Source organism: Oxyura jamaicensis, chromosome 1 (genome assembly GCF_011077185.1).
Source record: "Oxyura jamaicensis isolate SHBP4307 breed ruddy duck chromosome 1, BPBGC_Ojam_1.0, whole genome shotgun sequence".
Lineage (NCBI taxonomy): Eukaryota > Metazoa > Chordata > Aves > Anseriformes > Anatidae > Oxyura > Oxyura jamaicensis.
The window spans coordinates 549,824-563,249 of record NC_048893.1 but is presented as its reverse complement, the minus strand read 5'-3'; the positions used below and the strand labels follow the sequence as shown (position 1 = coordinate 563,249).

Sequence of the window (13,426 nt, the reverse complement as noted above, 5' to 3'; positions counted from 1 at the left end):
TAATATTTTACATGGGTGTTAGCAGTGAAGCAAAAAGGTGACAGTTATTACTTCTGAATGAATTCTGATTTTGCATGCTACTAGGGATTAGAAAAATCAGGTTTTGTATTTGTGTATTTTTTTTTATAAATGACAGCCTACTAAATCGGAGTTCCATAAACGCTGCCATGGTGTAGGGCATAGCTCTACAGAGAGATTTACTTTGGCTTCACTTCCCCTTTACTTCAGACACTTACTGATCGTTGCTCCAACAAAACTGCATGGAAGCCTAAGAGTGTGTGCAGATTAGAAAGCCAGCTGTGGGTCCTCACCTGCCAGATGTGGCATGAGATGGTGATGGTGATGAGATGGTGTGGCCTTTGACCACACTAAGCATTTGAACTGGCAGTGACAGTTCTTGCTTGGAATCCTGAAGCAGACCCAGATAAATACCTGCATGTTAGTGCAGGGTGGGGAGCCCTTTCCTGCAGTCCTCACTCACACTGTTTCTAGCACAGCCACGTGGAGGTGTGACAGATGGGCTGTGAGGCGGTTTGGTGAGCACTGTAGAGGCCATCTCGGCTGCTCGGGTGTCCCTTGCTGGAAGCACGATCTGCTCTCCTGGGGGAACACCACAGAGCCAGCCCTGGTGAAGCTCCAGCTCAGGCAAGCAGCAGAGGTGTGCCGTGCTCTTCTCTCCACCCCAGAACTTGCCTGGGATCCCCAGGGCTGGGACGAGGCAGCCGCAGGCTGTGTGGACGTACAGACGCTTCTTATGCCTTTGCAGGTACCAGGACAGGTTTTGTAGAAGTTGTCAAATTTGGCTTGATTTCAACTTTGAGTACTGTCCATTTAGGATGTTGCTGTTGTCCACATGAGTGCTCTTCACAACAGTGATGGTGAGAGCTGTGCATAAACCCAGCACAGAGCTGAGCATTTGCCTTGAAAACAGCATAAATTAAAGCAAAAACTTGACGTCTTGACCATGTCTTGTTCCCACCTCCATGCTGCAGAGCTCCGTGCAGGAGGCCCGCAGTTGTTCCATGCCCCAACGGAGAAGCAGCAAGGTCTGGTGGTGGTGGACAGCACTGCCATTTGAGCCGAGGCTTGCCCAGAAGTACAATCAGATGTTTGTGCCCTATGTGTGAGACTCTTTCCTCCTCCTGCCTGATTCTGCCAGAGCTTTCACACCTCCTTTAACTTTGTGCTCCAGGGTTACTGGAGCAAAATGACTCATCTGCAGTTGGAACCCCCTAGCACCATGCTCGTGATCTGTACAAAGCCTTTCCTAACAAATGCAGCAGGCACAGAGGTGCCTGCCCTCTTCATTGCAAGCCATCACCTTCTCAGACTATTTGGGATTCCCATAACTGTTCAATTGCTCTTGTACCTGTTGCAAAAATGTTTCTGGCATCATTTGTGCCTGTGGGCAGTTTCGGGACCCACACTGGCTGCTTCAGGGCTGTGGGTGTTCCCAAAGCAGATTGTTTGGTTGCCCATATCAATTTTTGCCTCCTTAAATGAGAGGCAATAGACTTGTCACTCCCAAAGTAACATGGTATCCTCTGACTTGAAAAAAATCACTAAAATATGTGCTACTTCTACACTGCTGTCATGTGTCAGCTCCTTTAGAAAATAGAGTTGAAGATTACCCAGTGGCCTGTCTGAATGCAATAAATGCTCTAGGTTTCACTGCCTTTCATATGTTGATTTCCATAGTTGCATCTAGCCGGTCAACCTTTGTATTAAGTTTTTATCAAACACCAAGGCAAAGTATTAATTTTTAGACTATCTTTATACCACGCTCACACATGGCACTCCGCTACTTTTGCATGCGTTCCCGTAGGCCTGAAGAGCTTTCCCTTGTTTGCTTTAATGTCCTTTGCAAGGTTTACCTGAGACTGACTGTTGTGGTTATATGGCCCTGGTCTTTTCACTGCCGTCTCACACAGAAGCCTTTCCAGAATTCTAGTTGCTTATTTCTGATCCCTCCTGTTCCCATCTGGTTGCATGTATTGAGCTGAACTCCCCTCCCAGCAGTGAGTCACCCACAGGCGTGCACTGAGCTCTCAGGACTGCTGTCCTCCGCCAGAAGGAAGCTGCAGGTGAATACATCCCCTCAGTTTAGGAAAGCCTTCTTTAGGCACAGACCAAATTCTGTCTCAGTGAGGTTGGGAAGACACTTCCCTCATGGGTGACAGCTGATATCTTGTTCTGTTTTCCTGAAAGCTGTTAGCAGTTGCTGATGCTGGTCACTCTCAGGACCTGAAGGACTGCAAAGCAGCTGGGGAGTGGAAGCTTGTGCTTCTGTCTTTGAACAACTGAGTGGGCAGTGAAATGATTTTACATGCCAAGGATTGCTTGAGTCTTGTGTTGAGAATGAGAAATGGCTCTGAAATTTCCTAAATGAGAATGAAGACTATGTTAAAGTATGCTGACACTTCAGACTGGATGCCTGGCTCACTGGAGGATCTGCTGGATTTCCATCTGGGTGGTGAGGAATGGCAGCTGTGTTTGGCACAGATTGCAGAGACGTCGTGACACGGAGGTCAGGACTGGCAGCAATGGTCTTGGGAGAAGACTGCTGTCTGCACAGTTCAGTCATCATTCACAGCATTCATAGTAAAACCCAGCACTGACCCTCCTGAATATGATCCATGCCTGCAAAATCCAAGAATGCCTTGGAAGGAAACAGCAAGCATGAGCTGCATGGCTTCTACACGGTGCACCAGTTGAGTGTTGTTGACTTTTGTGTCCTGATGCACTGTTCATATTTTCAAGAGGAATTTTGAGACTCGTTGAAAGGGACTTAAAGGCATTTGAAATGTATGGCAGAAATCTGAAAGGTGATTTAGACATGGACTGTGAGTGTCTCCATGGGGGAGATGATTCTGAAAACTGAACTTTTATGAATTTGGCAATGACCACATAACACAAGACATTGAATGTAAGCTGAGTGCAGAAAAATTCAAATGAGATCTGGGGTTTCTGTTTTTTAAAGTGAGGATAATTAAGAGTTTAAGTGAATTATCATGTCATCTTTAAACTGAGACTGGGTGCCAATTTAAGTGACCTATTCTAGTCCTGCCGTGTGGTGGAGGGCTACCTCAGTAGGTTACTGAGGTCTGTGGTCTGTGTTAGGGGAAGGTTAGACTGGGTTACTGCAGTAACCTTACCTGAAATTTAGGAGACATTTTTAGCCTTGATCTCCACTTATGCTTTCTCCTTCCTCTGGCATCAGAGGCTACCAGTGCCCTGGAAGCCCTGTTACTGAAACACATGCTTGTGAGAAGAGACTTCCCAGTGTGGGCCTGGGATTTTCTTGCCCCATTGGTCGGCATTGTGGTGGTTTTACCATGCTAGGCAGCTGAACACCACCACCGCTCTCTCACTCCCTCCCCTCAGATGAGGAGGGGAGAAGTAAAGGAAAGAACAACTCACGGGTTGAGATAAGGATAATTTAATTGAAGAGAAAAAATATTATTAAGGAAATATTATTATGAATTAAACAATTCAACTAAAGGGAAAAAAGGGAAAAGGGAAGAGGGAGGGGGAAAGGGAGTAACAAAACAAACCAAGTAAAGGCTATGTGCAAGTGCAGAGGAAAGAAATTCCTCTCTACTTCCCACCAGTGAGCGATGCTTGAGCACGTCCTTGAAGCAGGGCCTCAACGCATGTAGCCGGTGTTCGGGAGGAGGACAGACATTCTCACAACGAGAGCCCACCCCTCCCCTCTTCTTCCTTTTTCCACCTTTTATTGCTGAGTGTGACCCCACATGGTGTGGAATATCCCTCTGGTTGGTTTAGGTCAGCTGCCCTGGGGATGTTTCTTTCTCACTTTTTTGCCCACCCCCTAGGAGGGTCAGAGAGAGTCCTGATGCTGTGCCAGCACTGCTCAGCAGCAGACAGAACACTGGTGTGATCCCACTGCTGTTCTAGCTCCAAGTGCAGAGCGCAGCACTGTATGGGCTGCTGCAGGGAAAGTTAACATCCCAAACGGACCCAGTACAGGCATCCTGTCTTCTCTTATAGATCATGTCACCACTAAAGCTCACTATTCTCAGTTTTATCAAGCTTCTCTCAGTTACCATCTTTGCTTGGTCTCCGAGGTGTCCTGATAGACATCTTTTATCCTTTGCTAGCAAGGTGGCAGGCATCCACAATGAAAGCAGCTGAGAGAAGCGTCATCCCAGATAACTAATGATTGGGCTCGAGGAAATGGCCACAAGTTGCGCCTGGGGAGATTTAGATTAGGTATCAGGCAAACATTTTTCTTTGAAAGAGTGGTCAGGCACTGGAACAGCCTGCCCAGGGTGGTGGTGGAGTCACTGTCCCTCACGGTGTCTAAGAAGTGCCTGGATAAGGTGCTACGAGATACGATTTAGTAGCTTAGTGGGTAGTGTTGGTGATAGGAGGCCGGTTGGACTAGATGATCTTGCAGGTCCTTTCCAGCCTTGTGTTTGTATGATTCTATGATCCAGCAGAAAAGCATGTGGGCATGGTTTCACAGGGCTTCTGGTGTTTTCGTAGTACGACATGAGGAGGGACAAGGTTGCCCAAGAACTTCAAGCCAGCATTACTCTGGGTGACACAATGATGCCCAGGACCTCAGTGGTGACATTCTCGCCACGCTGCCCGTGGTATGCAAGAGACCAAAGGCAGGTCTGGTGTCTGGTGCACAGATTGTGGCTGTGCAGAGAAGGGGATTTGGGAATGGGGAGAGCCACTACGAGCATGAGGCACCCGGACAGGAGGGACAGAGTCAGCCAGCTTGTACCAAGATCTGACAGGTCATGAAGGGGTGCTTAAACCAGAATATAAAGGAAAGCCTTTGTCAGTTTAAATGTGGTGTGAAATTTGCCATTGCAAACTGCTGTTTTGCCAGAGTACTGTGATTGCCAACATGATGCCCATCCACCAGAAGGGCTAGAGGGGCTCCAGGGAATCCTTTATATGATGGTAGTGTCTGCAGTTAATAAATGATAACATCATTGAACATGTGGAGTAGTACAACCTACTGGGAAGAAACCAAGAGCTTTTGTGAAGAGAAACTGCCCTTGCTGACCTGATATAGGAGCTGTACAACATGTTGACAAACCTCTGGGTGGAGGCAAAGAGGTGAACAAAATACATTTGGATTTTCTGAAAACCTTTAGATGAGGTTTCATATCAAGGCTGTTGAAACTACGAATCGGATCAAATTTTTCCTTATGGCTTGAAGGCTTATAAATGGAGGAAGCAAAAGTTGGTACTTATATGTCACTTTTGGCAAACCATCAGCAGTGGGGTACCTGGAGATGCTGCTGAAACTGCTTCATTCTCTGTTTTCCTCAGTGAGCTGGAGAAGGAAGTGTGCAGTTAAACCTCCAAGTCTGTGATGAGATGAGGTCTTTTGAGTATCCAAATGATGCAACAGTTCTGGTGAATGCCATGAAGACTCCCAGGCTGAGTGTGCATCTAAAAGTATTAAAAGTACTCTACAGTCAGCTACATAATGCTGAATGTGGAGCTGGTGGCTAAAGCTCCAGAAAGGTTTTGGAGCTGATGCTGACGGCTCTCAAAATCATGGGCATGGTGCACAACAGCAGCCAAAACAAGCAAAAAAAAACAAAAATAACACAAAACCACTAACCAACAAAATACATCAGAATAGAGATGGAAAGAAGGCAGGCAGTGTCATCCGGGGCTATGCTGATCCTGCACATGCAGGCCTTCAGAGCTGTGTGTGGTTCTGGATCAGCATCTCAAGGGGGAAGTGGTGGACCTAGAGAAGGTCTGGAGAAGGACAGCTAAAATAGGGATGGAGAAATTGCCCTACGATGAGAGACTGAGAACGCTGGGGCTCTCCAGCTTGAGAGGAGAAGGCTCAGAGAGACACATGGCCAAGGCTTACAAAGCCACCCAAGGCAGTGGATACAGTAAATGCAGATCTGCTCTTCACCAAATGGTGCAGCATTAGGAGGAGAGGGCTCACAGTGAAACTAGTGGCAGATCAGTTACAGACAAAGCAAGTCTGTCAACAGACAAAGCAAGTCTTCTTTACACAGCAGGCAGTGGTCTTCCAGATTCATGGCATGGGAGGCCGTGGAGGTAGACAGTGCTGTCAGATTCAGAGAGAGATTAGATGAAGACCTGGAGAGCAGATCCGTGCACAGATACAAACAGGACCGAGCAGGATCATTCCTGTTAACGTCCCCAGAACAAAGATGTTGTATGCAGGAAGGCACAAGTGAATGGCCAGGCAAATGTGCTCTCCTCAATAGCATCTTCTAATGCTCCTGTCACAGACAGAAAACTGTGCTAACAGACCATTAACCTGTACCTGTGAAATATTTCTTGTGTTTCATTTGTTAATTACCTTACAATGAGACTTCTACTGTTGTGTTGTACTTTTTTGATCTGAAGTTTGTATGGAGTCTTCCAGGTCCCACCCTAGATGTTCAGTGTAATGGAAGGCTTTTGACTTTTAGAATCTGCTGGAAGTTGTAAGCAACATGTCTGATTGCATTAGATGTGTCATTTGTAAGCTCCATTTAGGTTAGATATGAATCCCATCCTGGAGCCTTATCTCCCCTGGTGTTAGCACTGACACAGCTTTGTTCCAGTGTTGCTGCTGTGTTTCTGTGTTAGGAAACCCTGCCTGGGGCAAAGCACCCATTGATATTTTGTTTGTGCTGACAGAGCTGCTGCCTGCTTTGCTGAGGCTAAATCTGTGACTTTGGTTAAGTGGAACTTCTCAAACCATATTCCTGAAGTTTTCTCTCCCTTGTCTCACATGTGACAGTTCAGAGGATGCCATAAAGAGGAAGATTAGCTCTGGACAGGCTGTCTAGGTCCTGATACAGACCACATTCATGGAGTACTTGGGCACTTCTGTTGCACTCGCTCTGACTTAGATGTCTCAGTGCTTAGTGGGAATGAAATGTTTGGGCCTGGCTGAGAAGAGCCCCCTGAAAAGCTGCCTGAAAAGCTGCCGGTTTCAGGGGTCTTTGAACAAGTTGGAAATGGAAGCATGTCTTGGTGAGTGTCGGTAAAGTGCTGTACCAGCCAGCCTGCCCATTTTCTGGGCTCCCAGCAAGTTCTGTTTCTCAGCTGAAGTGTGCCAAGGGCAGGGGTTGGATGGATCAGTGTTGGACAGCCCTTTCCTAACCCATCTCTAAGAGGCTGGAGGTATCATGGAGCTCAGGATAACTGAGGACATGTTCCTCCATGCAAGCTGAGACTCACAGTGAAGGACAGCTGTCTCTCCTGTTCAGGTGCTATCTGTCTTGGCTTGCAGCTTGAGGTAACAGTGACAATTCAGGAGTCAGTTTGTCCTGCAGAGCTCTTGCATAATGTAGCTCAGGTTTCACTGAGTACCTCAAAACAGCATGTTCAATGCACAATCCAAAGACCATCTCTATAAATGCTGCTGTGCTCCTCTCCCACAGCCCCTGCACCAGTACTACCTTCAGGTTGCCTCCAGCTCAGTGCAGGGTACTGCTGAGGCTCTGTGAAGTCTACTCTTGGACTGTTCCAGTGATCCTCTAGGCACAGGTCAGCTAACGTGAAACATACCTTCAGAAGATTATGGTCATCTGGGAGTTGTTTTGGATTGCTTCACATGGAGGAAAACGAAATAGAAAAGCTAGAAGTTTCCTTTGTCTTCTTTCTGGTGTTTCATATAAGGTATTTACATGCTCTAGAGATCCTCTTGCTCACTGAGTACCAGCCACATCTCACTCTTTCCATCAGGCCTTCCTCTTAATGTGATTCACGTATTCAAGAACGGTTTCTAAAATTCAATCAGATCCCCATTCCAGTTGCCTAATATACTCCAGCAGAGTTTTTATTATTGGAATATATCAAATTATGTTGTTTCCTTTGCATTTTTTAAAGGTACAGTTCTAGTTTCCTTTTCAGAAATTAGTAACTGCATAACCTACAGAACAGATGACTGGGCTGGCAGCCTACACAGGACTGCAGTGACTGCAGCACCCGAGGGTGCTGAGGGAGTTGGCAGATGTGATTGCAGGGCTGCTTTCCATCATCTATCAGCAGTCTTGGTCATCTGGAGAGGTCCTAAATGACTGGAGACTTGCTAATTGTGGAGGTTTTACTCAGGTGGGCAGCTGAGCTCAACCACACCGCTCTCTCCCTCCCCCTCCTCAAAGGAAAAGAGGGAGAAAATACAATGCAAAGGACTCAGGGGGTAAGTTTTTTCCCTTTCTTAAATCTGCTCTCACAGAGGCACAAATAACATCGCTTATTGGCTCACCTCTGGCCAGCAGCAAGCCCCTTAACTAAATGGGTCAGCTTCTGGATTCCTCTCACAGAAGCCACCCCTATGCCCCCCACTACCAAAACCTTGCCACGTAAACCCACTACACTAAAGTGACACCCAACTATAATGGTCATAAAGAGGATCTGGGACCTACAGGCCTGTCAGCCTCACCTTGGTGCCAGGAAAGGTGATGGAACAGAACACCTTGAATGCAATCACACAGCATATGCAGGACAACCAGGGGATCAGGCCCATTCAGCATGGGTTCATGAAAGACAAGTCCTGCCTGACCAACCCCAACTCCTTCTATGACCGGGTGACCCGCCTTGTGGATGAGGGAAAGGCTGTTGAAGTAGTCTACCTAGACTTCAGCAAAGCCTTTGACATGGTCTCCCACAGTATTCTCCTGGAGAAGCTGGCAGCCCATGGCTTGGACAGGTACCCCCTGGCTGAAGTCATTTGTATACTGGTAGTCCACAGCGTTCGGATGAGGAAATGGCCTTGGCAGTCACTGCTGCAGGAGGGTTTTTATCAGCATCAGAATCCGAAGGCTTAGTCAAAGACAAAGAATAGATATTATGGTGACAATCTACTTGAAGAATTGTCATTGCTGATAAGGAATGTCTTCCCCTCAGTTAAGTTCCAGTTTATATATTTATAAACTGCTTATCTAAATTCCCTGTGTACTTTCAATTGAATGTGGTATTCTGATTCACTTCCTATATTGACCTGATTTGGAGCATTGCTGTGCATAGCTAACCAGATCTTGTAGTTCAGCCCAGATGTGGTAAAATATCCATGATTAATGAAAGTATTGTCCCTCAGACTTTACCTGAAAAGGAATGTGAAACCGCATTCGTTTTGCTGAGGAGACCTCTATGTCCAGGTGGAGGCCAGTGACAAATGGTGTCCTTCAGGGCCATGGGACTGGCACTGTTTAATATCTGTACCAATGACATAGACACTGGGATCGAGTGCACCCTCAGCAAATTTTCAGGTGATACCAAACTGAGAGGTGCAGCTGATACAGCAGAAGGAAGAATTGCTACCCAGAGAGACCTGGACAAGCTTGAGAAGTGGGCCCCTTGTGAACCTAATGAGGTTCAGCAAGCCCAAGTGCAAGGTACTGCACCTGTGTCGGTACAGTCCTGGACATGAGCACAGACTGGGAGAAGAACTCATTGAGAGCAGCCCTGCAGAAAAGGAGGTTCTGGTGGACAAAAAAGCTCAACATGAGCCAGCAGTGTGTGCCTGCAGCCCAGAAGAGCAACTGCATCCTGGGCTGCATCACCAGAGGGGTGGGCAGCAGGGGAGGGAGGGGATTGTCCCCCTCTACGCTGTCCTCATGAGGCCCCACCTCAAGTCCTGCATCCAGGTCTGGGGCCCCCAGCACAAGGAGGACATTGAGCTGTTAGAACGGGTCCAGAGTGAGGCCATGAGGATGGTCAAGGGCTAGAGCACCTCTCCTATGAAGAAAGGCTGCAGCAATTGCTGGCCCAATGAACTCGCCACGGTGTCCTGGGCAGGCAAGTGCAGTAATGTCAGGATGGGGACTACCATGTTGCATCAGGGTAATGCTGAGGAGCATGTTGCTCTCGCAGCTCTGGCTTTACCTTTCTTGAGTGATGTGCCTCAGGTCTTCTCAGAGGTCGTCTCTTCTTTACATGTGAAGAGGTCTTCCCACAGTCTCGGGGTGCTGGCAGCTGGCACTGGGGATAGGTAGTGGTACCACCAAGTTGAGCACTGGCAGACCTGTGGCGTCTTCCAAGAATACTTGGTTAGGCAGGTGGGCAGCCAGGCGGTGGTCCCAGCTGCCTTTTGCGAGGGTGGTGAGTAGCCTTGAGTTTTCTGTGATGCCTTTTGTATCTTTGCAACTGGCAGTTGGTGGGTGAGAATGACTAACAGGGAGCCTCAGCAGAGACCTGGAGTAGGGGAGGTGTGTGTTGGGTGGTGGTGAAGAAGACCCTCTCATGGGAGCTACTCTAAATACAATATCATACAACCTATTTCTGCATAAAAATTAAAATCACAGAATCAGAATCACAGAATGGGCGGGGTTGGAAGGGACCTCTGAAGATCATCTAGTCCAACCCCTCTGCCGAGCAGGATCACCTAGAGCACCTTGCACAGGATGGCATCCAGGCAGGTTTTGAATATCTCCAGAGAAGGAGACTCCACAGCCTCTCTGGGCAACCTGTGCCAGTGCTCTGTCACCCTCACAGTAAAGAAATCCCCTCTCATATTCAGATGGAACCTCCAGTGCTTCAGTTTGTGCCCGTTGCCTCTCATCCTGTCTCTGGGCACAACTGAAGAGAGACTGGCTCCATCCTCTTGATACCCTCCCCTCAGATATTTATACATATTGATGAGGTCTGCCCTCAGTCTTCTCTTTTCCAGGCTAAACAGGCCCAGTTCTCTCCTCCTGTTCTCCTATGACAGGTGCTTCTGTCCTCTTATCATCTTAGTAGCCCTAAGTAGTCCTAATCATCTTAGTTGCCCTAAGCCCTAATTAGCATAGCCTGCCTCTGCCCTGAGGCTCTGGTGACTTGGACCTTGGGAATTGGCTCAGAGGTTGAAGCAGTGAAGGGAATTGCTGTACCCCATGGAGAATTGCTTCGGGAACATGCATCCACAGGGAATGATGTTGATCTGGGCAGTCCAGAGGTTACAGCAGCCTCCCCCAGGCTGCATCATCTCTGTCACTGCTCTCCTGACACCAGTGCTGACTGGCATGGTCTGGTCTGTGCAGGATGGGAGGATCAGGTGTCCTCCCCTCACAGCACCACTCTGTTTCCTATTGCCAGTGTCTCTCTACAGCTGGAGCCTCTGAGCGGTGCAGGAAAGCCTTGCTCCCCCCCTCACAGAGGGTGGTCATGCAAAATGCAGGCAGGAATTGGCCTGTGGTCACACGAGTGTTGAGAACAGACGGGTCTCTTCCTGCCTTGCTGGTATAATTGGAGGCTGAGTACATGTTTTACAGTGCTGTGAAGTTGCACGAGCACACACTTATATATGCATGTCCTTTACATATCCATATATATATGCATTTTATCTATCTATCTATCTGAATGGTTTATCGTAGCTCGCCCTTTATCTCCTTAATCCATTATTCAGGTTTTAAGGAGCTTGTGCATCTTTTTTATCATCACTAAATTGAGCCCTCCTAGATTTATACTTGCTGCATGTGTGGTTCCCCTGGAAAGGTGAACACAGTAGATCTAATCTGTCTGGGTGAACATCTGATACAGTGCCCTGTTGTAAACAGGTCGTTCTCCTGGAGAACATGACATTAATGCAGAGCTGTAATATAAATGAGCAGTGGCCTAAACGTGCAAGAGCAGTGAGTTGCTGAAAAGGCAACTGCCAGGTTGGAAGGAGGTTAGTAGGAAAAGTCTCCAGTGTTTTCTCTAGTGTCCTTGACATGAGAAACACGATCTTGAACTTCACTGATGATATAAAGTCGGTGCTTAGGAGGGCTGGAATATTATGAAGAATTTCAAGTACAGAAAAGCTAGAAATAAGATAATATGGTAAGCAAGATGTATTTAAAATTTCTGCAATGAGTTCATAGTTACCTTACCTGCTGGAAACAATAGAGGAAAATGGTGGGGAATATTAATCAGAATAAGATGGCCAGAGTCTGTCGTGAAGTGAGAGCAAGTGCTAATACCATAGTACAAGATCTTGTAAGACCACATTTAAAATATTATGTAGAATACAATAGTTCAGTTGGAAGGGACCTTCAAAGATTATCTAGCTCAACTCACTGACCTCTTCAAGGCTCACCAAAAGTTAAAAAATATTACTGAGGGCATAGTCCAAATGCCTCTTGAACACTGACAGGCATGGGACTTCAAACATCTTCTTTACAACCATTCTTATAGACGGATGCCACATCAGCAAGTCCCCAGTCTCATGGGACCTCTCTGGTTGACCAAGACCACTGATAAATGGTGGAAAGTGGGTCAGCAATCACGTCCGCCAACTCCCTCAGCACCCTGGGGCTCATTAACATGTTTTCTTATGGGCCACCCCATCTGGCCCCATGGACTTGTGACAGTCCAGGTGGAGTAGCAGGTCTCTGTTTCCACCTGAATCATGGGGAGTTTATTCAGCTCCCCATCCCAGACTTCCAGGACAGGAGGATGAGTATGCTGAGGATAACTGGTCTGACTGTTAAAGACAGATGTAAAGAAGGCATTGAGAACCTCAGCCTTTTCCTTAGCCTCAGTAGTCACGTTCCCCACCACATTCAGTAAAGGATGCACCGGTTAAAACAGCGCTTTCCAGGAAAAGATAATTCAGTGAAACTAGACTTGAGAGTGCTGAGCAGTACTTGAAATGAAAGAAGACAAAACAGTGCATATTTGAGCATTACCATTAGCTAATGTAACTACATAAAGCTGGCTGAACAGGGTCAGATTGAAGGTCCATTTAGCCCAATATCCTGTGGCCAATAGCTAATGCCTTGAAAAATAAGAACAGGGACCTATATAATTATACATTGTTGTATACATAAGTTGCCTTTTGCCTATAATTATACAAAGCACTCTTTGTTTCTAACTATATGGCTTAAGGCCTCCTTGAGCCAGGCTTAGTATCTTTTGTATTTGATGGCTCTCAGTGGAGAGGTTTTTCCCTAGAGTTTTGTCTGTTGCTTTTCAGTGCTATGTAAACTTTCCTTTTCACAATATCAGGCAGGGGAGAGGTTTGCAGCTTCCTTATCCATATGTGAAAAAGTGCCTCTTTGTCTCTGTGTGGCCTGACCCTCTCCCCACTCAGTTTTTGCCATCCAGTTCCTGTACTGGGGGAGTCTGTGAGAAGCAGATCTCTCTTGACCTTCTCAATCGCACCCCTGGTGTCAGAGATCTCTGCCATGTCCCCCAGTGTTCTCCTCCCAGGCTGAGGATGCTTTATTGTGGAGTCATTCCTTGTGCAGAAGCCACTGTAGACCTTCACTCACTCCAGTCACCAGTTCCTCAGCCTTTTCCAGGTCTGCAACAGAACCGGAGACTGGAACAGCATGGAGCATTCACAAAGATGGGTTGACTTTTCCCAGTAATTCATGTTTGTCCGTGTGTATGGTACTCTTCAACTTTAAAGAGTCTCTCAATTTGGCAAGTAAAGATAACAGGCTTAATGGTGTGTTATTCCTCCCCCAGAACCTTTTTAAAAAATTGCTGG

The 13,426-nt window shown here is 47.0% G+C and overlaps 1 protein-coding gene across 1 annotated transcript in view; it reads left to right on the top strand.

Moving 5' to 3' along the window:
• Positions 1-13,426, top strand: part of SHANK3 (SH3 and multiple ankyrin repeat domains 3) — a 352,775-nt gene that overhangs the window by 127,766 nt on the left and 211,583 nt on the right. The window contains exons 12-13 of the mRNA XM_035335012.1: positions 2,501-2,527; positions 3,524-3,540. Of these exons, the coding sequence (XP_035190903.1) occupies positions 2,501-2,527; positions 3,524-3,540 (44 nt within the window). The remainder of the gene's footprint in view (positions 1-2,500; positions 2,528-3,523; positions 3,541-13,426) is intronic.